Genomic DNA, 24,693 nt, shown 5'->3' with positions numbered 1-24,693 from the left:
GGGGCAGGGAAGCGGCAGCCACGGCCTCCCAAATACCCTCCTCCAGAGGGCTGGAGAGCCACCGGACGGGGTAAAACCCACCAGCGAGGCCTTCCCTGCCGCACCCCCCTACCGCGGGCTGCGGGGGGGCGGCGGCCCGGCCCGGCCCACCATGGCCGCAGCTTCCGCCCGCCGAGCCCGGGCCGCCACGGCGCCTGCGCGGGTGAGCGGCGCATGCGCTGAAGACGCGGCCGCTGTGGCGCCTGCGCGGGCCTGCCCCACGTGACCCGGCGCCTTTCCCCCTCTCTTCCTCCGGCGGCGGCGGCGGCGGCGGCGGTCTGGCCATGGCAGCGGGGGAGGTGGCGGCGGCGGGCTCCGCCGAGCAGTTCCAGCAGCTGCTGCAGCAGAAGGACAGGTGAGGCGGGGACTGGGACCGGGAGGGCCCCGGTGCGGCCTGCCGGGCGCCGAGGGAGCGGGGCCTGCCGGGCGCCGAGGGAGCGAGGCCTGCTGCCGGAGAGACCCCCGCTGCGGGGGGCGGCCTCAGCCGGAGGGGGGGGGGGGGCTGGCCTGGCCGCCTGCGGTACCGCCTTGCCGCTGCACGGCTCCCCGAGAGAGCGTGGGCTTCCCGGCGAGTCACCGCGGCGGGTCCCGAAGCGCCAGGCCGTGCGGGAAAAGGGGCGCTCTTGGGTTTGGCCCGGTGTCGTGTCCGTCCCCCCCCCCCCCCCCCAAGAACGTGGCTCCGCGGCCGCTTCGCGTGGTTGGCCCCAAAGTTCGTGAAAGGCCGGGGTGCGCTGAGGGGAGCAGCCCCGGTACCGCCTCAGAGCTCCGTAAAACCTTCGCGGGGAGGTAAAAAAACCGCATCGGTGGGAGAAGGACGTCGGGTTGGCTTCTCGACAGGCTGTTTTCTGAAGCGCCCCTCGGGCACAGCTTACGGGGCTCTGGGAGAGCTCAGGCGGGGCTGCTGAAGCTGCCCACCGGCAGCGGTGCTCTCTGCAGGGGACGGACAGCCAGAGCAGATCGGCAGGGAAGTTATGCCAAAGGGGACCTTCATGCGACCTAAGGGTTGTTGTTTTTTTTTCTCCTGAGCCCTAAGGTGTCAGCAAAACAAACGACGCCTGTACAGCGTTTTTGACGAAACAGCGGCGTTAGGTTGGTTGTTGAGAAACAATGTGAAACCAAATCGTTCCTGCCTCGTGCAGCAGGGCTGGTTTCTCATTAAGCTGGTTTTATGCTCTCATAATGAGTACCAGAGCTCTCTTTCCACTGGGTGCTCTTGGCATGGACCACTGATTCTCTGCAGCCACTGGGCGGTGGCTCTTGGTCTGATGTTGGGAGTCTTGGGAATGGATTTTCTGGGGGAAAACCCTTTTGCTTTGGCAGGAAAGAGTTGCAGTACCTACTGCTGTAGTCCGTGTGAGCAGGTACTCCAGTGCCTTACTGAAGGACGGGTTTGGTTGTGAGCTCTGCTTGTTTGCCACATTGAATCCAAGGTGGAGTAACTGTTGTTGCATGTTTTAATCCAGTAGCTGGGTCTGTGTTTAACTGGGGCTTGTAAGGCCCATCAAAATAAGGTGCTGGGTCAAAACCATTTCCGCATCATGGAACTGCAGCATTAGCAAGTGGCCTTTGCATGAATAAGGAGAGAAATTGGATTAAATGAGTGGTTTAAAAAGGATGGTGAAGGTGTCAGGGAGTGTTCTTAAAGCCAACATAAGGCAAGATGGAAAAGTTTTGATTATGGGAAAAAGAAACTAGATTCTTCACAACTTGCTGCATGACTTGCAGGTTTTTTTCTGGAATTTTTCTTCAACTGAATTGTACAGGGACAGCCCAGAGGAAAGTCACACTCGTGCGCTCACTGGGGCATATTGAAATGAAAATGGCTTCAGGAGCAGATACAGTGTTTGGAAATTATTTTCAACAAAACCCTCAGTAATGCTCTCATTCCCTTTGCCCGCAGAACATGATTCAGTTTTCTCTTTAATGGGCTTGATTATTTGATGCATGGGTTTTTGGGCCTAAGATGAATTGCTAGTACTGATAACCCTTTTCCTCTGCTTCATTTCAAAATACTTGGCCTGTTTTTTTGTTACCGCTGAGAAACCCAATAAACTCACACTCACAGAGTGTAACAAATCTCTCAAATCATTGATACTTTTTTAATGATCTTCCTGTTTCTGGATAGAACTTTAAAAATACACCTTGGCTGACTTAAGGCACCTTCTATAGATTAGCAAGGAGTTATGAAATTAATGGTGTAAAAAAAAAAAAAAAGGTAATTTTATTAAAGTGGGAAAGGAGAACTTCTTCAAGGAAGTATTTTTGTCTTGAAAGATAAAGCTTAAGACAAAGAATGTGCTGAACTTTTAAGGCTGGTCCTAATGCTGGTTTACTGCCTTTTTTTTTTTTTTTTAAATGGACTTGCTGATTTTCCTAAACTATCAGAATTACCACTAATCAGGTGCACATGCCAGCATTTTATGTTGGCACTGAATTTCATAGGAGTTCTTGTTTCAGAACACTAATGTTTCTGATAACAAGTTACTAGCTTTGTGTTATGCAATAAGTGTAAATTAATTTTTTTCAAAATGCATCTAGATTTTATGGTTGCAAAAGATGAACTTGAGCCAGTGTTTTCAAATCACTGAACCACTTCTGTTATTGCTCTGGAATTTGTTGTTTTACTTGAGCAATGTTTTAGAAAAATGAGCGTATCAAACCAAGTAACTTGGGCTGCCTGTCAGAAAGGTTATAAATATTTACAAAATGCTTGTATCTTGGCCCAAAAGGAGGTGACCTATGGAGTAATTATATTCTGGATATCCCTGTCAGAGAGCATTGTGCTATCTTGGTTTCACAGTCAATAGACTCCTTGTTTTGAAAATATATACTTGGTGAGTCTGTCTCAACTAATTTATTTTTATATATATATTTTTTTAATGAATACGCTGTAGAAACAAGACTTTGGGCTTTTTGTTTCTCCACAGAAAATGTGTGATATGTCCTTCCGGTTTTTCTTCTGCTACTGAAGTTTAAGAAAAGTTCTGTTAAAGTTGATGTTATTTTTGGGCCCGTGGCTTTTCCTCCAAAATGTGAAATACAAAATGATGCAGGAAGAGAAACTCTGGGACTTGTCATAAGCTTTTTGTTACAACCCTCTTTCATAGATAATATAGAGGGTTTTAGAAATGTCTGGGCTGAATGTAAGAAATACTTTGTTTAGAATCAAAACTGGCACAGGCTGCCCAGAGAGGGTGTGGGGTCTCCTTCTCTGGAGACTTTCCAAATCCGCCTGGACGCGTTCCTGGATGGCCCTGCTCTGGCAGGAGGGGCTGGACTGGGTGATCCTTTGAGGTCCCTTCCCACCCCCAAGGTGCTGTGGTGCTGTGAATCGCTGATGTGCTTCATTTTGCTAACTCTGTTTTCTTCCTTCGTTGATGCTTTGAATTACTCTTGCTATTTTTCAAGTTTAAAGTGCTGAGATACCAAGAGGGCAGTTGAATTAGACTTGTTCTGCGAATGAATTTGTCAAAAAAAAAAAATGCCCCAAACCCTTGGTGCAAATCGCTTTAAGGTACGTCCTTCGTGAAGGTAAAAACGAAGTGCGAGGCAGCCGTAGGGGGGTGAGGAAAGGCCAGGCTCGGGTGGGATGAGGATTAAATAACCAGGTGGGTCTTGTGTTGGGAGCTGCTGGGTTGCACCGAGCGCTGGTGAAGCCCTTCTTGGCAGCAGGAGGGGTGTTGGGAAAGGGGCAGGAGGTGCGTCAGGTTGGCGGGTAGGACTTTGCCCTGATGTGCAGCAGCTCTCCTGCTTCTGTTCTCTGTTCTCCTCTCTTCCACTCTGTTTTTAGCCCGTGGAAGTTTTTCTCTTGTCCTGTTTGTGGTCCAACAGATGTAAAAAGTATTTTTTTTACCTGTATGGGCACCGTGCAGTTGCAGTGACAGCTTGACAGCTTCATTCTCTGTGCTGTAAAAGCTGTGGTAGATCGAAGTAAGTTAGACTGTTTTGTCATGAAACCTGATTTAAAAACAAAAACTGTTTTTGTTCAGCTGTGATCCTTTTTTAACCGCTTCTCTGGGCTCTTAACAGTGTCAGTAAGCAGTGCATTCGTTAAGGATGACATTAGAGGGGGTCTCAAAATGGGTATTTCGAATGAAGGATGTGATGAACAAGTACAGGAAAACCATTCCTGGAGCAAAACTCTTGATAATTCCCTGCGCCAGAGCTTGGTCTGTCTTCTGAAATATTGAACTGCTGCTGCTTTTTTCATTTGAAAATTGTCTGCCTGTCCTAACTGGGTATTCTCATCCATATAAGTGACTTCCTGTCTCCCAGCCTACCTAATTATTTTCACCTCATTACTTTGTGGCAAAAAGACCCGTTGGTTGCAGCACGAGGTGAAGTGCCTGTCCCCGTTGGCTCAGAAGTTGTAATTAAAATGTCTGTGGGTGAGCGGGCGGCTGGAGCAGGGTTCGGCCGAGCTGCCTGGGCTGGAACCTGCCTCCTCGTTGGAGGGCTCCACGAGAGCGGTGCTGGGAAGGGACACATCCTGAAGGAGGGCTGGGCAGTGAAGGCTTTACCCTGAGCCGTGCTGCCTGGGCTCGGGTGGCTCAGATGCCGTTTAGAAGTAATGAGTGAACTGCTTCAGGGAGCCTGCGCTGGGGGTTGGGTGCTGGTGTCGGTGGTGAGCGGTGAAATCGGTCCAGAGTAGCCTCACGGGTATTTTGTTGTAATTAGAGAGTCGTTTGCCTTTGGGAGCATTGCTGGTGGTGACTCCTGTAACGGTGTGTTGGAAGAATCTGCAGAGATGATGGCTCTGGAGAAGTTGTCTTGAGCTGTTCTGAGCTCGGGTCTAAATCTGCAGGGCTGCCCCTTGCACAAGACTGGAACTGCCTTGTTGTTCCCTAATTCAAGTTTTTACTCGCCTGTAGACTTTGCCAGTTGTAATTGGCTTTCGAAGCAGAACCATGCTCTGACGGATGGCATGATGGAAAAAAGAGGCTATTACATCTTTACCAAATTTTCTAGAATTCCTTGGTAAAATCAAGTTTATGAATTTTAAAGTTCTGTGTCTGAATTGAGTTTGGTGCTGTATTGAGAGTATATGGTCAGATAACACAGCTGTTAGCTGTGGAATGTCATGCTACCCACGTAGCTGTTAAAATTTATAATGAATTTCCGTTATTTAGTAATAAAAGGTACTAAATGGCTTGTATGGTATGGTTGGCCTGTTTTCTGGATCTCTAAGTACATTAAAAGTAGTACATTATGTGTCTTTTATTCCTTATGCCCCATTATCTAGTGGTTTTGACTTCAGCAAACCTGGAAAACAGAGCTGAAAATTAGACGCAAATATCTTGTCACTGTTGTCGTCAGAGTGTGTTTGTTTAAGCTCATGAGAACTACCTCGTGGCACCCCGTTTGAGGGGGTTTCTGTCACACGTGTGGCTTCTCATCTCTAAATGCTGTGTGGAACCAATACCAGATGTTCAAGGCAACCTTACTGCAGCTGGAAGAGGGATAAGAAGTTGAAGCTAATAAAAGCAGAAAAAGAACCTTTCAGCATAGGAATGCTGGATTTTTAGAGAAGTCCCTGAGGCTTGCAGAGTTACTGCCTTATTCCCTGGATAAGCAGCAGAGAGGCAGGAGTGGCACTGAGGAGAAGGCAGCGGTGCAGCCTCTAGCCCGGAGCTGCTGAGCTCTGGAGCTCCCAGAGCTGCCGGAGGTGGAAAGGCTCTCGGGCACCCGCGGCCCTTCCCAGGCAGGGAGGCTGCGGGCTTGGCCTGCGGGCGCTTCAAACCTGCGTCCCGCGGTGCGTGGCTTGACCTTCAGCGCTTCGGCGTGTCCGTCCTCCTGCCTGACCCTCGTGAGGAGTGAGCTGCTGCTGCCAGCGCCGGAGGACGGCGGTTTGTGGTGCGGTACCTTGGCGGCGCTGCTTGGCTTCTGGCATGGTTCCTGAAGCAGCCTTAAAGTTCCCCTCTGGGCAAGCCATCGAAAACACTCCTTGTTTTGCTTGTTTGGTTGTCTGTTCTCTCAGGAAGGCGGTGTGGGCGGTGGGGGTTTGTGTGCGCTTGGGTCTTGTTTGTTTGTGGGTTTGGGCTTTTTTTGACATGCCATAGCAAACTTTTGCGTTGCATGATTCTTTTCTAAAACCAAATGCTGTTACACCTCTTTTTTTTTTTTTTTTTTTTTTTTGACAGGTCCCTTGTAGTTGTCCACTTCTGGGCACCGTGGGCTCCTCAGTGTGCTCAGATGAACGAGGTTATGGCGGCGCTAGCGAAGGAACACACGCAGGTTACCTTTGTGAAGGTAAGTCGGGCGGCCGAGCTCCTTTTAGACGCAGCAGAGCCGTTGTTGCAAAGCACGGATGAAATATTATGAAATGTGGGTAAAGTTGTTTCTGAAGTGCCTTTGTGTCTTCGCGTTTAAAGACGCGAGTTGAACGTATGCAAGAGATGCGGCAAAACTCTGCGGGGTGAAAGCTCTAGGCGCACCTTTCCAAGCCTGTTACTGCAGACTTAAATAACGCCTTCCTTTTTCTGTGCTGTTTAAAGGGAAAAAACCAACAAAAAAACCAGAAGCAAGCTCAGTTTACTAAGACAGTGGAGGACTTTTCTTCAGCTACTCTGCCTAACAAATTCCTCTCTGCCTGTGTGTCTCAGTCCTTCAGTTCTGTACGTAGCCGTATTTTGAAAGCGTGGTTCAAATCCCTGGATTTGAGATGAATTTGGCAGCACTGTCCAGGTGCACCGGAGGCTTCTTTTGTTCCCGTGATGCCACTGGTTAGCTGAACAGATCTCAGAACACACAGAGATTTTTGCTTTGGTACTAAAGATGGACAGGGATCTTCGTGGAGTTAAAGGGCAGTGAATTCCAATCTGTGCAGCGCTGTTGCTCCGAGATGGGTGAACACTGGGTGGGGTGAACACGGTGAGATGCTCTGTTTTTGTGAGAGTAGGAGAGCCAGTGTGGAGGGAAGAATGAATGCACTTCCTCACTGTGCTGTTCGCTTTAAACCAGCTTTCTCTTGTTAATGAGTCACTCTGTGATGAGGAGGGCAGGGAGCGATGGAGCAGCCAGCTGTGTGAATAGTCTGGTTTGATTTTTTTACAGCCTTTGGGTTTTGTGTGGTTTTTTCTGTTTTTCCCCGATGATTCCTCTCTCGGTTGGTATTTCTTTCTGTAAAGCAGGAGGACAGAACTGTTTTAATGGTAGTATTTTATTACTCAGAGCTTCAAAGGACTAATTTTCAGCACTTTAAAAATTCAAGACTCTTAAGGTTCTGTAGAGTTGCTGTAGGTTTTGGTAGGCCCAACAAAGTTTGAAAACTCTCGGTTCCCTCTTTATTATTCATATTCACACAGTATTTGTTTATAACCCTTATTATTCAGCTGCAACTTATGTTTTTAATAACAAGGTTCTGAAGTGATCAGGTGTTGCAGAACCAAGGTAATGGCACCTCCTTCCCCCCACCCCTCTCCTCCAGTATTGCTGGTGTGCTTTTCAGAGGCAATAGGCTCCGGAAAGACTTGGGTGAATTTTCTTGATGTATTTTTAATGGGGAGGCTCCTCCTGAGGAACATATTTGATTTTGGAAGTTCTTTGGGGGGTTTTGGTGTTTGGTATTCCACACCAGCCAGTCTGGCTATTCATGGGCCAGAAGCTGTTAAGTCGTCAGGTGGCTGCAGATGACTGACCAAGGGTGGTGTGCCACCCTGCAGCTCGGTCACAGTTGCCTTCTGGAGGAGAGCAAAGTGCTGATGAAGTGAACTTCAGACCTGTCACTAACCCTTGAAGTCTTTGGGCATGTGGTTTCTTGCTGTAGTTGTGGCATAGCGTAACTCTTAAGATCCTTGGCTTGGTTAGAATGAAAGTGTGTCTGTATTCAGAAACAGTGAGAAACGATGGTTTGGGAAGTTGTACGAGTAAGAGGAAGTTACTGAAATATGAAATAAAATCTGTTCTGTATGTGTGAACCTCACCAGAGTGGAATGTAATTATCCGAGTAGGTAGGAAATTTTACTGGAAAAGAAAATATTAGAGGTAGAAGTCGTGTAATCACTTGCCACTTGAAAGAGAACGGGCAGTTGGGATCTGGTTACAGCTTCAGTTTCTCAGTTGGTGTTGTTGGAGCATTGGTTTACAGAAATAGAGGTGAGGCTTGGACTCAGCTTTGGCTCGTCCGCTCACTGAGTGCTCGTGGGATAAGCAGTTGAAAGGCTTTTTCTCCTGCCCGCTGGATTGCAGGTTTCTGGGTGATCCAGAGATCTCTCGCCATTTTTTTAACCCATTAACTCTGCAGTTGTTGCAGAGCTAGTGTCTTAAACAACCTTCTGTTGCACAAGCTTCTAGCCTATGCACAGAAAATCACAGATTTGAGTTAATTAAAAGATAGATTTTCGTGGCAAATTACTGCCTTATATCATTCTAAGGTATGCAGTTGAGTGCTGAATAAAACTAGAGCCGGTAATCTCAGCAAGCTTGCCCACTCGGTGCTCAGTAGCCTTGCAGGAGTTAAAAATAACATTTAGTAGACATCAATAGCTTATTGAAGAAACACTCCTTTTTCCTTCCTAATTTGCGGGAGGCTGCAAATGTCAGTCATGATGTACTGCCCCTTGAAATTAGTCAATAGAGCAAATAGCAAGCATTGCTGTGGGCACAAAATAAGCACTGTAATCATGACATAACTGGGGTCAATGATTTATGGATTTCAATATAGTAGTAGCTGCATATGATTGAAAATTTACTAGGTCACTAGTGCACCAAAAATTTTATTGGCAGCCTCCGGGCATCTTTTGAAATGTGCAACAAAATAAAAACCTCTGAACCTGTTTTGACACTGTGTAGGCTCAGTGGATGACACGCCAACCCAGCGAGTCTCATTTAAATGCAAATATGTTACAAACTTCGGCACCAAATCCTTTTAAAATGTATAAAATGCCTAGAAGAACATTCTGGACAGGATTGACATCCACAGTGAAACTTGAAAGAAGATTATGAAAATAATCTTTTCTCTGTTTGTGTGTGTTTGGGTTTGTTTTTTTCTTTTTAGCTGGAAGCTGAAGCTGTGCCTGAAGTGTCTGAAAAATATGGCATTAGCTCTGTTCCAACGTTCTTGTTCTTTAAGGTAAGAGAAAATGGATTCCATGTGGACTCTTACTATGTATAGGTTTTTAATGCTACTACCAGAAGAGCAGAACCTTGAGAATTTTCTCAGTGACGAAACACTTTTGTATCTGATTTAAGTCTTATCCAGTGGCACCTAAGAAAGTGGACAGAAAGGGTTCTTACACTCTGTATGTAATATTTCAGAGCTTCCTTAATTGCTTTGGGATTCCTACGTAGTTTTTATTTTAGTTGCCAGACCTTGTATCGGGTCAGGCATTTTTCAGTACGTTTCCTTGTCTGGCTGTAGTTCTACCGCATGGCCAAAGCCCAAGTAAATAATCTTTTGGCAGAAATGACAGGTCTCTTTGGGTCACGTTTGCCTGTGATAATAAAATTCAAAATATTGTCTTTAACAAACACTTCTAATAACAAAAACGCTAGCATTAACGCCAGCCAGCCAACAGGATGGTACAAGTTGTGGAACTGACGACTGGCTGGAAGATCAATCGCTAATCCGCCTGCATCTGCAGATCTATACTTTGTACGGGGGGGTTACTATTTTTTTTTTACAGTACAAATTCTGAATTTAATCCTTTAACACGAGCCTGTGTTTTGGGTTCCTTAGAATTCCCAGAAAATTGACAGATTAGACGGTGCCCACGCCCCGGAGCTGACCAAGAAGGTGCAGCGCCACGCGTCCAGCAGTTCTGTGTCTGCCGGCCCCAACGACGGCGCCAAAGAAGACCTGAACGCGCGGCTGAAGAAGCTCGTCACCGCCGCCCCTTGCATGCTGTTCATGAAGGGGTCTCCAAGAGAGCCTCGCTGTGGTAAGGGTGGTCTGAAGGTCGTGTTCCGCGTGGCAGCGCTTGCTTTGGGCTGAGGGGTCAGATTTAGTCGGTTTTGGGGAGATAAAGCTCCAACAGCGTCTTGTGCACCTAGAAACGTTACTGTAGGTGTTTTCATGCTGCTGATGTGCAGCTGGAGAATGGCTGTTCCCTCAGTTAAATCTTGGAAATGGAAGCACAGAGGTTGGGGGCTTCCTGAAGAATAGGTGGTGTGCGATGCTGCCCTTGACCTAGGCTGCTGTTCTGGAGGCAGCTCAGGGTGTATTCAGGACATGTGTTGTGCATCAAGTTGCAAAACGTGAAGTAGTCTGAAGAGAGTATTTCAATTCCAGGAATAACAAGCATTGACTAACATCTGGGATCACTGTTGCTGTTTGGAAAAAGCAAATAAAACTATCCTAGCTGGTAAAAGTGACAGAGCAGTGGCTTGTGTTGCTGCTCCAGTGGAAACGCCTGTTCTTAAACCTAGTGCTCTTGCCTCTCGCTCGCTGTTGAGAGTGAAAATACAAGGGGCAAAACACAGCGTGGAAAAACAGCCATTCCTCATCTCCAGAGCCTCTCTTGGAAAGGGAGGACCGAAACAGTGTTGTTCTGGGGATGGTGACAATAAGATACAATTATACAGCTCTCAAACTGAGGGGAGGGAAAGGCAATGGGGGAAACAGGAGCTTGACTCCTTTTACTTCCTTTCTCTCCCCAAATTGGTCTAGAAATCAAGCATTGCAACTCCTACAGCTGCTTTTCTGCAGTAGCTGATGCTGAGATGACTCGGGCTGGATCCCATTAGCAACCATGTGTCCTGTGAGGCAGATCGTATCAAGGACACTGCTGGGACAGAGAGATGGAGGAATTGTGAAACAGAACAGGAGGATAAGAAAAGACTTGACAATAGCTAGCTCCTTACAGCCAGGCTGCTGAAGGAAGGCCTGTGGCTTGTATTTACAGAACCAATAATGAGATAACTCATCAAAAAGTGAAACTGTCCTGCAAATCCTGGTTATTTGTGTCTGTAAATAATGAAAATACCGGTTTTATCCATCTGCAAGAATGACAGTAGCATGTGCAGGCTTGAAAGATTCCTCATAAACATTTCTATATCATGGCAGAGATGCACGTGAATTAAATGTGTTTGAAACACTTCGAGAAGGGAAATGAGGACTCGTGGAACTATTATTTTTGACCCCCTTCTGGTAAGGGCTCCGTAGGTGCAGCCTAGAGCCAGCAGTGCTGCTCATGTCTGGCCCGGGGGCTGCGAGTGCGTGGTTTGAGCTGCTGGCTCGGGGTGATGGTTTAGGGGTGCTGGTTCCCCAAACGGCCAGGTGCCCTCGTGGGGGGGGGTGTGCTGCTGGTGTTCCAGCCGTGGGGAATCTCACCGCGGTTTGAAGTGTTAAATGCAGTTAACGAGCGCAGGCTGCTCCCTGGGCTGTCCATGGGAGCGTGTCCAGAAGCTTCCAGAAGAAGCCGAGTGGAGACCTATATAAAGGAAAATAAATGAAATAGTATAAAAGGACCTAAAAGAAACTGATTTTACATGTTCTGTCCATTTGTCTTAATCTGGGAGGATTCACATAGTTGTATCACCACGTGCTGTTAGAAGGGGGGAAAAGGAAGGATAACGATGTGGAATGTGTTGATTTGGTGAAGTGTGAACAGTGCAGATTGGTGCAAACAGCCTCTGCTGGTTTTTACTGTGTCTGTTGTGCAGTTCTGGGGTTGAAACGGAGGATGGGGTCCGTAGAGTAAACAAGAGCCTCTTCATGAACCTCCGGTGGTTTCGGGTCAGGACCGGCGCTTGGCAAACGAGGGAGCTGAGCAGGGTGGTAACAGCGGTGGGGCTGCTGGGGGGCGGCCCGGGCTGAGCTGCAGGGAGAGGCTCTGCTTCGGGCGGGACAGTCTGTCTGTGGGGCGCTCTGCTTGGAGTAGCGCCTGCCGCCCTGCTCCGGAAGGAGGGCTCTGGAGTGAAAGGCGCGAAACAGTATTTGGAAGGGGAGCAGTGGTTAAAGCCTGTCGGGGGTTGGACAGGAGCAGGGCTTAAAGCCTGTCGGACGTGGGTGTCAGTCAGGGCCGTGCTGTAGTGGGTAATCCTGCCGGGGCAGTCGGAGGGGTCCCGCAGGTCGCTCCAGGGTACCTCGGGTGGAGGAAGCTCTTGCTTATGGCTTGTGGGCGGCTTTTCTGACTGCCGCTGCCCTCCGTACCTGGGTGTACTGCCAGCGGCTTTGAAAATATTTGCCTGCCATTTTACAGTCTGCTTTTTCAGATCTTCTGGAAAAGGGCTGTAGAAATAGGAGGGGAAGTGCAGGATCCTGTAGGTACTGGGGCTCCCCACGCTGCGGTGGGCTTTGCCCGTATCGGTATCTGCACACCCTTTTTTCTCCTTCTTTTTCCCTTTCTAATTTCGAGGCTGCTGTTCCATGTCAATGCATCAAGAGGTTCCAGAATCACTTCAGTAGAAGCGGTTTCAGAAGCAACACCAGATTTCAGAGCTTTCCTGTTTGCTGTGCTGTGTTAGCTTGGGAGCCGAGCAGTTTGTGCGTAGGCACTTGCTCCTGTGAAGAGCTGATGAAGTTCCATCTATTTGTGTAAAGATAATTCTGTATTTGTGTTATGTAAGAGTACAGTAATAAATGTGCGAGAGTTACGGGTAGTCAGAGGAATTTGTAGGTAATTTTGTAGGAATAGAAATGTTGTCTTTTTCTGAAGGAGGCTCGTGAAGTGCATCCATTGGTACGTCCTGTAATACCTGTAGGTGGCAGAGCAGTGCTCTGAGCTCCTAATATTTATGAATGCATTTGGGGTGTCTGCAGTTGAGGTTCTTCAATACATGTGCTTTCAGTTTACCTGCCTTGGGTGTTCAGCAGAGCTGGCTTTCAGAAGGGCGTGGAGCAGAACACTGGGCAGACCTTCAAGTTACGTGGAGAAAAGACCTTTCACAGTTTCTCACGTGTTTGAATTTTTGATGGGAGAGACTGTGAGGCTATTTAAAAAAAAAAAAAAAACAAAACCCAAACAAAACAACAACCAAAAACCCCCCAAACCAAGAGAGATGTTGGGGCGTCGGGGTTAAGGATAGCTAGGTACTTCATCGTAAAATCGGTATGGAAAGCGTCTTCACAGGTTCATTTATGTTTCTTAGCATGATAAAGTAGGTAGTTCTTCAGACTTTCAGTTCTTAGAGTTGATCCTTGGTACCCCATGAAAGGCACACAGGAGGCTCTTACCTAAGTAGAGGTTTGTATTAAAGTTGGAAGTACTCAAATGCAGGGCACCACATGACGTCACCTGAAGTGACAGCTCTGAATTCTGCAGTTAAATACTGTGCCTGCTTCGGACTGCCCTGACAGCGGCTGGCAGTAGCTGGGAGATGTTAGCCAGTCCGTTAACTGCCTCGAGCGGCCAAAGGCTCGTGGAAGGTGAAGGTGACTGAACGTGTTGTCAGACGTTACCACAGCTCTGTTAGAGCGTGGTGGGAGCAATAAAAATGGGATTAAAGAAAAGGAGCCGTGCTGGTGTGAAGGCGTTTTTGAATTGTATCTGTTTTGGTACAAATAGTAGACGCAGTTGGCAAGGAGAGGGACCCCAGTCCAGCCGTGTGTTTCGGGGTCCCCGTGTGGTTGGGGGTTTCTTCCCTGGCCCAGCCAGCTCAGCGTAGCGTACGGTAGGGTTTGTTCACTGGCGGTTGTGCTGTGCGATTGCAGCGGATTCTTTTGGACTGGGATAGTATTTGTTGGTTTGCTTCATCAATACTGGGATTTACTGAGGGTGTTTTTGTTGGTGTGGAGTCTGGGGTGGCGTTTGCGATCGCCTAGATAGCCACTTAAAACATTTTGTTAGCAGCTTTATTCCTTGTAAGGCATATATGGCATTTCTTCAGAAATGCAACCTAAATCTCTTGTTATGAAAGTAAAGCTGTTCTGGCGCTTTATCCCTAAGCATAACACTTCCCAACTGCTACTGTAGCCCTTCAAAATGAAACACAACCAATCAATCTTTCTAGTTTGCATGTAATTGCCTTCAGCTAAAATAAAGCTTTTTTTTTTTTTCCCCAGTTCCTTACAGTAGAAATGAGTTAATATATTGGTGATGGAATAACCATCAGCAATCAGCCTGTAGCTGTTTACTAATGAACTCCCAGATGGATGAAAAATTTCAGAATCTGTGTTTTACTTCAGGCTGTACATGAACTTAACACTTCAGTTGTAGAAAGAAAAGCAACTTGGATGCCATACGTATAAATACTGCTACTTCATATCTCCATAAATTGCAGATCATGAAAACGGCAGAAAGCTGGAGTAAAAAGCCATATTTCAAAAACTAATAGGTGGTCTTGCAAGCTGAAATCAAAGGTTATTCTTCTATGGCACTTTGGTTCTTTTTCCCATTTAAGGCTTCTTTATTTTTGTATTCCTTTATTAAAGCCTTTAAGCATTGTCTCTTTTTTTTGTCTCTTTTTTTTTTTTTTTAATACTTGGGTAGAGGTTTTTGTTTGGCTGCACAGCGTTTGTGGGAATTGGTGGGATTGCAAGGGCGCTTGAATCCAAACCAGAACGAGTTGGCGAAGAAATAAACCACACGTTATTATCACGTTGATTTACGAGCAGGTTCTCCTGGATCCTTTTTGCAAACTGCATGGTATCTTGGAGGCTTCTGCTCCCTCAGAAGGGGTGTGTGTGCAGGCGACGGGGGCAGGAGCTGAAATACTTCAGGGTAACGACCACGCGTTAGAGAAGCAGCAGAATTCCAAACTGGTTTCGGTGCGTTGCGATGCGCTTCGCGTTTTGCCCCGATTCGCCTCATTTTCGGAGCATTAGGTTGTGGAGAAACAGTGGAGTTTGGAGTCAAGCTTTGACCACCGGTCCGGAAGATCAAGCTGTTGGCTTCCAGCAGACGAGCAGAGCTCATCGGTTTTTGTGTGGGGTGGAGATCTGCAGTGCACTGGGAAACACCCAGGGGGCTGGGGGCTGCTTGGAGACCCATCTGTGCTGCTGTGTCAGAGGATGAAGATGACTCTGAACATCAGTCTAAGGTTTCCTTTCGGGTCAGCCCGTAAAGAATGGACGTGTGGACATAAAGGGTACAGCCTAGGTGTGGGTGGTGCTTTGTAAAGTGATTTTGAAGAGTTTCTGTAGAGACTAAGAACTTAAAAAAGAAAAAATCATCTTTTTAAAAAATCAATTGGATGTTTCACTGTAATGAGCATGGTGAATTTAAAATAGAGTAGAAGGAGAATTGTTTGAAAGTGAAATTTCGTGTGGGTTTTGCTCTAGTGTAAGGAGATTTAGGTGATTACAGACTGTAGGTTCTATAACATTAACATTTTCACACACACAACATTTTACAAAGAAGGCGACAATTTTCCTACGAAAAGAGATGCTTAGTTACAGAAGGGAGAAACTTTTCTTCTTGGGTTGGCCACATAGTAAATGGGTAAAACCTGGCTGTTTACATCGTAATATTGTGGACATGATGAAGATCTGTCCAAAACATGGTATGAAAGTCATGAGGGTAGTGAAATAATATTTAAGTACCCGTGTGAACATAAAGGGTTTAAAGAAATGGAAAGGAATCTGCCTTTTGCCATGAAGTAGGAAAGGATGTGCTGTTAAAGCAAAAGTAGTAGAAAACATGATGACAGCCAAGTTTCTCAGTTAAACTAGTGACACAGTAGCGGGTTTCAATCCTGTGTGTGGATTTACACATACTTTGTCTGTGAACTTCATCGGTGTTTGGTGTAGGAGATGCTCAGTAGGAGCTGGAGGAAGAGGTGGTGGTTGGAGGAAGCGATGTGCTGTCGGAGGAACGAAGAGGCTGCTGAAGGTGCTGCTGTGGTTGTTGAGAAGCTTTCATTCTTTGTGAATGCTCGATGAAGAAGAGCTGGAAAAGAGAGAGCAGGGGAATGTGTTTAACTTGTGCAACTGTGTGTGCTGGAACAGGAGAGCCGTTTACAGGAAGGTTACTTATGTGGAGCTCTCTAAATGCAAGCACCAGACTTCCCGAGCTGCTCATATACTTTGGTTTGGTACTTCCACTAACACATGTGGGGTTTGCCGCTTTATCATGTTTGAAGGCATTGATAGAGCAAAGACTAACACACTAGAGCTGTTTTGAACTTCCTATCCAGAGTAATTGCACTTTTCCAATGAGTGGGGTTGGGTATGGACGTGGGAATGCTCTGCTTGGAGTTGTATGTCATTCCTCTTCTTGTGTTCGCAGGTTTCAGCAAGCAAATGGTGGAGATCCTGAACAAACATGGTATTTCATTTAGCAGTTTTGATATCTTTTCTGATGAAGAGGTTCGTCAGGGGCTGAAAACGTATTCTAATTGGCCAACTTATCCACAGCTGTATGTAGACGGAGAGCTTATAGGTGGACTTGATATTATCAAGGTTAGAAACTGAGAAATTCTTCATCTCATTAGTTGCCAGAAGCACGTTTCTCTTGCTTGATGCATCTGATTGTTCTTCTCCCCGATCTCCGTAGGAACTTGAGGCCTCTGGAGAACTGGACACGATCTGTCCGAAGGCACAGAGGTTGGAGGACAGGTATGATGTCGTTATTTTAAGGGGGTCTGTTTTTGAAGTTTCCTGTACGTTTGTTTGAACCGGGGGAGCCCCCTGTTTAAATTCCTGTGCTTTGACTTTGTCAGAAGTGCGTCAGGATTTTCTTTAATTACCAGACTCCTGCAGTTGTTAAGTGTGTTCCCTTTGCTGTACGTAAGCATTGCTTACTGTGCAGCTGTGCTCTTAGCTGGGTATCAAGCTATGCTGTTCCAGTAGGCTTTACTTAACTGTATTTGTGGTTTGTTAATTTTTAATTATAGCAGGATATATAGATTCCTTCTTGTGTCTCTCTTAGGAATTTATTCTTTAAAGATAACTGGGAAAATCATCTTTTAAATATTAGTAGCTTTTGTTAGCTTCATTTGGCGTAGACTTCATAACCGTGATGTCACTGCAGAAAATCCCTAGGCTCGCCTCCTCGTTTTTCTTCCTTACTCATGTCCTGCGGTTCCTGTTTTCTTTCACCTTGGCAACACAGATATACGCTGCAGCAGTGGGAAGTGTGCTGCTTCCTGAGTCGGATGCAATATCTAGAAACCGATTTGTCCTCCTTTAACCTCCCCGTTTGAAGATTCGCTCTTGTTTGAAATCCTGACGTGCCCCGGGCAGTCGAGCCCCAGATACCTGACAAGTCATTCCATCTGAGAAGCTGCTAGTGGATGGGGCTGCTTTTCCCTGGTTTTCATGCGAGCAGTGCCAGTAAGACATGCAAAGGGGGGCTGGTTTGCCAAGAAAGTGCCTGTACCTTGAAGGCACATTGTTAGTGTAGATTCCCTCTTGCTCTCCGAGGCCGGTAAAAGCAAGCTTTGCAGTGCTCTAGATGTGGGGGGTTCTGGTTCTGTTGCCTTCCCAGCACAGTGGAGAAGTAGTTCAACGCAAGCTGTTCTGGTGTGGTGATGAAGTCTGCGTTGGCAGCTCTGGTTTTGTTAATTCCCTTCCCGTTTGTCCCGTGGCTGAGGCTGTAGCAGGGTAACGCGTACGTTCTTTCACCAAGGGCACCAAAGCCAATCATGGCCTTTTGCAGTTTGGGATTAAATTACAGCTAAAGGTGAGATTGTCTCAGGATGGCCTTTTAAAAACTTATTTTAAAGTTTCCTTTAGTCTCTCCTTTCCTTTTTTGCAAACTTGCATAAGCTGCAACTTTATTTTGTTTATGCATGGTTTTTTTGGGAAAGAACGTGATGGGAAGTGTCCTCTGCTTACCTAATGTGCTTTAATGGATTAAAGTCGTTGGTATAGCTAAATGTCTCCCTAAAGGAGCAGGAGCAGAATCTTTTGAACAGGTGTGTGGAGTTTTTATCAATTTTATCAGGTTAGCTGAATATAATAGAAGTTATATTATATATAAATATTTTATATATATATAATGTATTTATAAATTATATATAAAAATAGTTAGCCAGATCTTTTATCCAGAAATATCTGTCTGAATTTCCTCCTTTAGCCACAAGGAAAACCAGCTAAAGTTCACCAGACAAGTCACAAGTAGCTGCTTGTTGGTTAGTTTGTTCATCTGTCGGTAGGTGTGCGGTGCTTGGCTTAACGCGTGACACCTAGCTGAGGTCTGCTTTCTGTTGTCCGGTGTCGCCTGGGAAGTTCTCTTTCCGTGGCACAGGCTGGTTTTTCTCCGTAGCTAACCTCTTCCTTCGCTTCTGGGCGACCGACACCTTTCCCACCCTGTTCGCTGTCAGTCACTCGTAAGAAAGCCCCGATGAGGCAGGTCTGCAGACGTGTTGGGGCTTAGCAAAATGAAGTATCAGCAGTAGAATCTTATTTAGTGCTAACTTGTGTTCCTTCACTCAGTGTTTAATCTCTTGCCATCAATTAACTGCGTCTTCTTCACTCGAAAATACCCCTGAAAATGGACTCTGGCGTCGGCTCGGCTTCACCAAACAGAGCCGGCAGCGGCGGACCCGGCTCAGGTGGCCGTGGCTCACCCTTGCTGTCGCTGTTAGTTTTGCTGTTGCTTTCTACCCACGAGACAACTTGATTGGAAAAACTGTTTTGAGGTTTACATGTGCAAGGGCTGTAGGTCACCAGCAAAACTCCTGTGGTTTAGCTTTGCCCAGAGCCTGGATTCTCCAGTCGGGAATCTCTTTGCCTCGCACGAAGCGGCCGTTTGCAGCCGATGGTCGCCGTTAGGCGTCTTGGGGAGGGTGGTGTGCCCTTGGCAGGAGCTCTTGGACAGGAGTCGGCTAACTTTGTCCATCAGTTGTCACAGAAAGCCTTCCCAACGGGAGAGGGAGTGTCTGAGGGTTGTGTGGCTGGACCAGAAGTGGACAGGGCGCAGTGGGGCGGAACAGCCCTGCTCCTGACTTTCAGCAGTGGTTAGTCCTCAGTCTCATGACTGATGGGCAGTAAGGGTGGCTCTCACGCTGCAAAAGGCCTTCTCACGTGGAGAATAGAAATGCAAAGTATTATGTTCAGTATGGGAAAAAGCAATGTGTCGGTAAATACAGGCAGTGTGGTTAAAATATCCTAAAATGACGTTTCTCCTTAAACTTACTGCTGCTTGGTACTTGGAGGTCAATCTAGCAAAGTGAATTGTTGCTCTAAAAGTAGCAGGATGGTTCAGATTCATTCACCAGAGTTACTGTAAGCAGTTGAAATGAATAGAGTTGCCTGTAACAATGCTTTAAATGCATTTGGTAAAGCTGCAAGTTGCTCTCTTCCCACTTTTGCCTTTTGTTTTCCTGTTGAAACAAAGCTTGACATAACTGAGCTGGTCTATGTCTGTCTCTCTTTTTGTGCCTTCTGTAGGCTTAAAGACTTGATAAACAAAGCTCCTGTGATGCTTTTTATGAAGGGAAGCAAACAGGTAAGGTTGTGTTGCAGAATGTATTTAAATGGTTTTTTAAACAGTGACAATTACCTGGTTTTACTTGCTTTCCTTACTTAGTGAAAGTGAACGGTGCTGGGAAGTTAGTTGCTCGTCTCTTTATCTGGTGCCTCTGTCAGCCGTGGCAGAGCTGTCTGACCTGATGGAAGTGTATTGCCAAGCTGCCGAGAGCTGTGCTGCAGTGACATCAGGGAACGGGATGCTCTGCAGTGATGTCTGCCGATGGAGCTGCAGCTCGGGAATGAGTGGAGGAGCGGTGCACGTCCTCTGGTCTTGGTTATGGCTTGTCTTTGCCGATAATGGAATTTCTTCTGGTGTTCCGAGTGCTGGCCCCGGGTGGCTGGGCTGCTTGGGGCGTACGCTGAGCGTTGCCCAGGACTCTCTCTGCACGCACGTGTCTTGGAATTTCCCTCTGTGACCTCAGTGGGTTGGGTGTCCTTTCCTTTTTGGTTTTTCTGACTTTATTGTGCTTTCGTGACTGCCTTTAACAAAAGCTGCTAGGTGGTTTTAAAAGTATAAAGCCCCCTACCATGAAGGATCCGTTCTCACACGGTGGAATGGTCTGTGCCTGGTGCCTTTTAAGCTGCACTTGGTCATCTTGGTCACTGGCGTAGAGACAGTGACTGAAGGCGGCCGAGTGCCGGCAGTTGGGATTCAAACCGTAGCAGGTGACTGTGACCCAAAAGGTCAGGCTGTTGCTTTGTGTTGTGTACCCGGAGCAGCCGGGGGGTTAAACAGCAAGGCCCTGCGATTCCTCCCGTCAGGATTACTTGGTCGGCACCCAAGGCAGAGCTGCCGTTGGGGTGGGGGGGGGGTGCCCTAAACAGTAGCTGTGGTCAGGGAGTGCGTGCAACGAGAGTCGCTTAAATGGTGTTTTATGTGAAGGGATGCAGAGGCAGGGGACTGAGCTCGTCCCTGTGACTTGTCTTTCCATTTCCTTTTCTCATTTGTTCCCCGAGCCTTCTCTGTGTCCTGACAGCAGGCACTTGTAGGGGTGTTAGGGGCTGCTCCGCTGAGCTGTTTCGCAGCCGCTGGCACCCGGTGGGCCGTGCTGACTCCCTGAACCAGGGCTGATGAGCAGATGCACTTCTGTCTCCTTTAAAACCTGTCCCGCCTACAGAAAGCAAGAGCTTGGGCAAGTCACTTAACGTGGTTTGATTTTTTGCTTGAGCTACCGGTGGAGCAAAGTCCCCACTGAGAAGGGATGGTCCGGGTTAAATATTCAATGTCCAGGAAATGGTGGGTGTTCTATGTCCTACACTGTCAGTACGAAGAGTTTGCAGATACTGCTTTCCTGAAGTAGATACTTCCAGTTGGGAATTCCAGCCGGGAGTCGCTGTACGTGCAGCCTCTTTACCAGCTGGCCGTAGGTCGCTGCTCTCTCCAGAGTGGCAAGTAAAGGGCAGTGGATGGCCGAGGCCCATACGCACCCAGAGGTGTTCACGCCCACCATACCTATAGCTTTGGCTCTTTGAACGTTCAGAAGGCAGTCCGGCCTCGCTCGTTTGACAAGGCAGTATTGCCAAGCCTGGGGAACACGTTCACCCTGTATCATTTCACACCACAACTGAGGAAAGTGTTTCATGTTCTCAATATTTTCATTTATTTCATCAGAGCGTATAAAGACAGAGACGTCCAGTGCTCTTAAAAGCTCAAAGAGTATAAAGAGGAATGAGAAAGAGATTAGCAGGATTGCTCAGCCAGTGATAAATTGGTAATAGCTTTAGTGTAGCTTGAGGACTTGGAATTTTGTGGATTCAATGTAGCAGATACATGTTTTAACATACGTGTGCTTTTCATTCTAGGTGGCAAAATGTGGATTCAGCAAGCAAATTATAGAAATCATGAATAGTACTGGGTATGTAAGTGGGGTGTCTTGTTGAATTTGGGAAGCCAGTTCTGTTTTAAAAACTACGTATTGTAAGCGAAGAGTTTGGAAAATATTAGTGGGAGACTTCCCCAAACATAATTTTCTTTGTTTAAGAGTATTTTAAAGTATCTTTCTGTGAAAGCCCATAGTGTGAATCACCACTACACTCACTTGATACCCAGTCAAACGTGGTGTGTCAGATATTCCACTGCTACGTAGCGATTGTCTTGCTTGGATGGAGGAGTTTATTGCAACAGTGATTTTTTTTTTTTCTTTTGCCATGATTGTTGCCATGAAAGAAATCCTTCCACTCTGATAATCACCTCTTCTTGGAGAGGTCCCTCTTGATCCGTTTCCTTCATCTTGGAGCCTCTCCCGTTGCCTAGCCTCAGTTTTCCTCTTCAGAGCAGTTCTTCCTGTAGTGAGCGAGATGAGCAGCCTCTGCCTTGGAATAAACTCCCGTTCCGTTCGTAGCCCTGGTTAGAGGTTAAGCAGCTGTCGTGGTTACTAGATGTTGGGACGGGCTTTTTGAGCGCCTTGTCACTGGCACCAGCCCGCTCGCAGGAGCCCCCGTACCTGCTGGTCGCTGGAGAGTGCCGGGAGCTGCCGGCGCGGCTCGGCCGTGGCTCCGTCGCTCAGCTGGGCACAGGCGCTCGATCGTCGTGGTTTTACACAAGGGGTACGCGGAGATGGTGAAAGAGCTGCAGCTGGCTGGTTCCTTAATGACAAACTTCCGAAGTGCCCCTGTGCTTTGTGGGGTGTTTTGGTGTTTTTTAGCTAGTGGTGGATGGAATTGCTTCGAACACGTTTTGGCCAGTTGGAGCCAAAGCTGCACGGCTTCATGTTCCAGCGCCTTACGCTGTCAGCTGGGCTTTGTGGGGAGCTGAGCGTGGAACGAGACGTTGTTGACGTTACAGTTCTTGGTGCATAAGGCATTGACTTTTTTTCCTCTCGTTACCTGTGAATTCAGAGAGATTGCAAGCTCGCTTGTGACCGTACCCAGCTTGAATTTTTGGGGGGGGTCCTACGTTGCAAAACTCCGCAGTAGATAATTTTGACTTTTTTTTTTTTTCCCCTAGCATTGATTACGAGACATTTGACATACTGGAAGATGAAGAGGTAATGAAGCTTCTCCATCCTTGAGGATTTCATTGTCGCTCTTACCAAAGTCGAAGCTTACATTTAAGATTGTCTTCCGTAGGTGCGGCAAGGACTAAAAACCTTTTCAGACTGGCCCACGTATCCTCAGCTGTATGTGAAAGGTGAACTCGTTGGAGGGCTGGATATTGTTAAGGTAGGAATGGGAGACTCTTGTTTGGGCTCTAAATTGACGATTTGTTTAAAACTGTAGAACTATTTTCTGCCCATAACCTGCAGAAATTCCCGTGTAGTGGCCCTAGATCCTGAAACCGAGTGACTTGGTTGCATTTCCCGTGACTTCCATTAGCTCCCGGTGCCGCTGAAAGGAGCTCTCCATCTCCGGCCTTCTCCTGTGCCAGGATTTAGCAGTGAAATGTATTTTCTTGACAGCAGTCAGTTACTGTTACTGTAAAGACCATTTTTACCCCCTGGGTGCATTTTTACAGGTTTCTCTTCCTAGTTTTACTTCTGCCATTGCTTTTCTCAAATCAGGTGGGTGAGACATTTTTTTCCTAGCAAACAGTCTCATTCCGGGAAGAAAGTAAGGTTTATTGTAGTTGTTTGAACAGACCCTGAAGCAACAAAAATAGATCTGCATCTCTCTCTCTCGTTTTTGATTTTTGTAACAGAGCAGGCACAGTGTTCTAAGCCCCAAACACTCCTGAGCCCATTCTTGTCTGAATGTTTTATAGCCAGTCGCTCAGACACTGTAACTCCTGGGGAGATACAATCAATACATCTCATTTAGCTCTAAAAATACTGGCATTACTTAAATTATATAGATTAATTTTATTCATTTAACAAGTGTGTGGGTCATTTCACTGGTCAGTAAGTATAGTCCCTGGCATTGCAGAGGTGCTGCAAAACCCTTCTCTCACTGGTATTGAAATTAATTTGTCCGTGTGCTGTTGGGCTGTTTGCCGTTCACACGGGCTGACTTGTAGGGGTGGGTGGATCTTGTCAGGATTTTAAAATGCGTTCCGTAATATAGCGTAATATGTAATAATTGTTTCTCTTGAGATGTGGGGAAAGAATATATACTCCACGACACGTTATTTTAAAGCTATTTCGTGGTGTTATGTAGCTCTTTAACCCCCTTATAATTTGAATCATCAGGATAATAGGGGCAAGCGCCTCCTATCTAGAGCTCTTACAAATTTCATGCTGTCTTGTTCGGTTTAGTGTGTGGTGGTAACAAAATCTATCGATGGATGGTCGTTTTTTCTGTTGTGGGAGGTGTTTTGAATGTCATAGAATTTTGTGTATGCCCAAAATGTACCTGGAATTATTTCTAGGAGGAGAGAGGTACCGGGGGATTTACCTGGTAAAGCTGGTAACGACCGGTTCTTGGGAAGGGGTAGCTTTTCCCTCCGCAAGTTTCCTCTCTGACTAAAGAGGCACAAAGCAGGCTTTGACTGCAGCGCTGCCAACTTCAGTCTCTTGGCCAAGAGGGACCTCTAGTGGGTCCCGTAGTAGCGCATTCCCGGACCAGCCGGTGCAGGGATTCCCTGTCCCTGAGCTGTCCCTCTGCAGGCTGGTTCGCATCCCCACCCGCTGGACAGAGGGGATAACTGCCGTGTGTTTCGTTACAGGAACTGAAGGAAAGTGGTGAATTGTTGCCTGTTCTGAAGGGAGAAAATTAACGGAGGAGGACGTCGGTGGGAACCGGAGTACTTGGCCCAATTCCTCGTTTTTAGATGATGCTGGAGCAATACCCAGCTTAGCCCTGCGGAACCGGTCAGGGGTAAAGGCAGCTCGTGTGCTCTGTGTTTCACGAGGCCGTGCTACGTGTGACAAGGTGTTTCCACTGAAGATACCAAAATGTCAGGATCTTCCAATTCAATTAAAACATAATGCTAGAGAACCTTGGGGTGGTTGTTACGCTCTTTCTGTGCATTTCTTGCGTCTAGATGTTTAAGAATTGAGTAGTGACCTCGCTGTCCGTTGCAGTACTATGTAGGACTAAATGACATCCTTTTTTTTTTTTTTGGGCTCAGCTCTCATTAGGGGGCTGTTAATGGGTGTACCTCTGTGGTGTGGAGCATCATAATTTTCTGTCCCCGTTAATAATGATTTTCACGTCTAGTGAGCGAGAAAAATACTATTGAAACCTGAATGCAGTGCACCATTAGGAAGCTGTTATTAATGACTTTCAGCTGTGTACTATGCATCTTCATTATCTACGTAGGTACAGTAATTGTTAATTTCAGTTGTTCGACCTATTTTAACGTAGCTTTTTGGACATATTTAAATTGTGGTGGAAATGAGCCAATAAACACAGTGATTAGGCCAGTCTTTTGGTGTTTCATCGGTGCTCCTTCAGTTAGATGGAGAGGTTTACTTTCTGGGCAA

General features: G+C 46.8%; 1 protein-coding gene across 1 annotated transcript; it reads left to right on the top strand.

Annotated features, from left to right (window-relative positions):
• Nucleotides 1–323: 323 nt before the first annotated feature.
• Nucleotides 324–24,205, top strand: GLRX3 (glutaredoxin 3). Its single transcript, XM_086466569.1, has 11 exons — nt 324–394; nt 6,180–6,288; nt 9,035–9,109; nt 9,716–9,917; nt 16,146–16,318; nt 16,413–16,474; nt 19,253–19,310; nt 21,137–21,189; nt 22,281–22,320; nt 22,403–22,495; nt 23,934–24,205. The coding sequence occupies exons 1-11, from the start codon at nt 324–326 to the stop codon at nt 23,982–23,984; spliced, it is 987 nt and encodes a 328-aa protein (XP_086322695.1). The 3' UTR covers nt 23,985–24,205.
• The last annotated feature ends 488 nt before the right edge of the window (nt 24,206–24,693 follow it).

The sequence above is a fragment of the Leptosomus discolor genome, chromosome 6 (genome assembly GCF_034619465.1).
Source record: "Leptosomus discolor isolate bLepDis1 chromosome 6, bLepDis1.hap2, whole genome shotgun sequence".
Taxonomy (NCBI): domain Eukaryota; kingdom Metazoa; phylum Chordata; class Aves; order Leptosomiformes; family Leptosomidae; genus Leptosomus; species Leptosomus discolor.
Note: the sequence above shows the minus strand (reverse complement) of the source record. Positions and strands in the feature narration are given on the sequence as shown.

What these genes read in the sequence shown, in the direction of transcription:
- GLRX3 (XM_086466569.1), top strand. Translation starts at nt 324, where the DNA reads ATGGCAGCGGGGGAGGTGGCGGCGGCGGGCTCCGCCGAGCAGTTCCAG. An exon ending in CGCAGGTTACCTTTGTGAAG is followed by an intron (nt 6,289 to 9,034) that starts GTAAGTCGGGCG and finishes TTTTCTTTTTAG; the next exon opens with CTGGAAGCTGAAGCTGTGCC. An exon ending in GAGGGCTGGATATTGTTAAG is followed by an intron (nt 22,496 to 23,933) that starts GTAGGAATGGGA and finishes GTTTCGTTACAG; the next exon opens with GAACTGAAGGAAAGTGGTGA.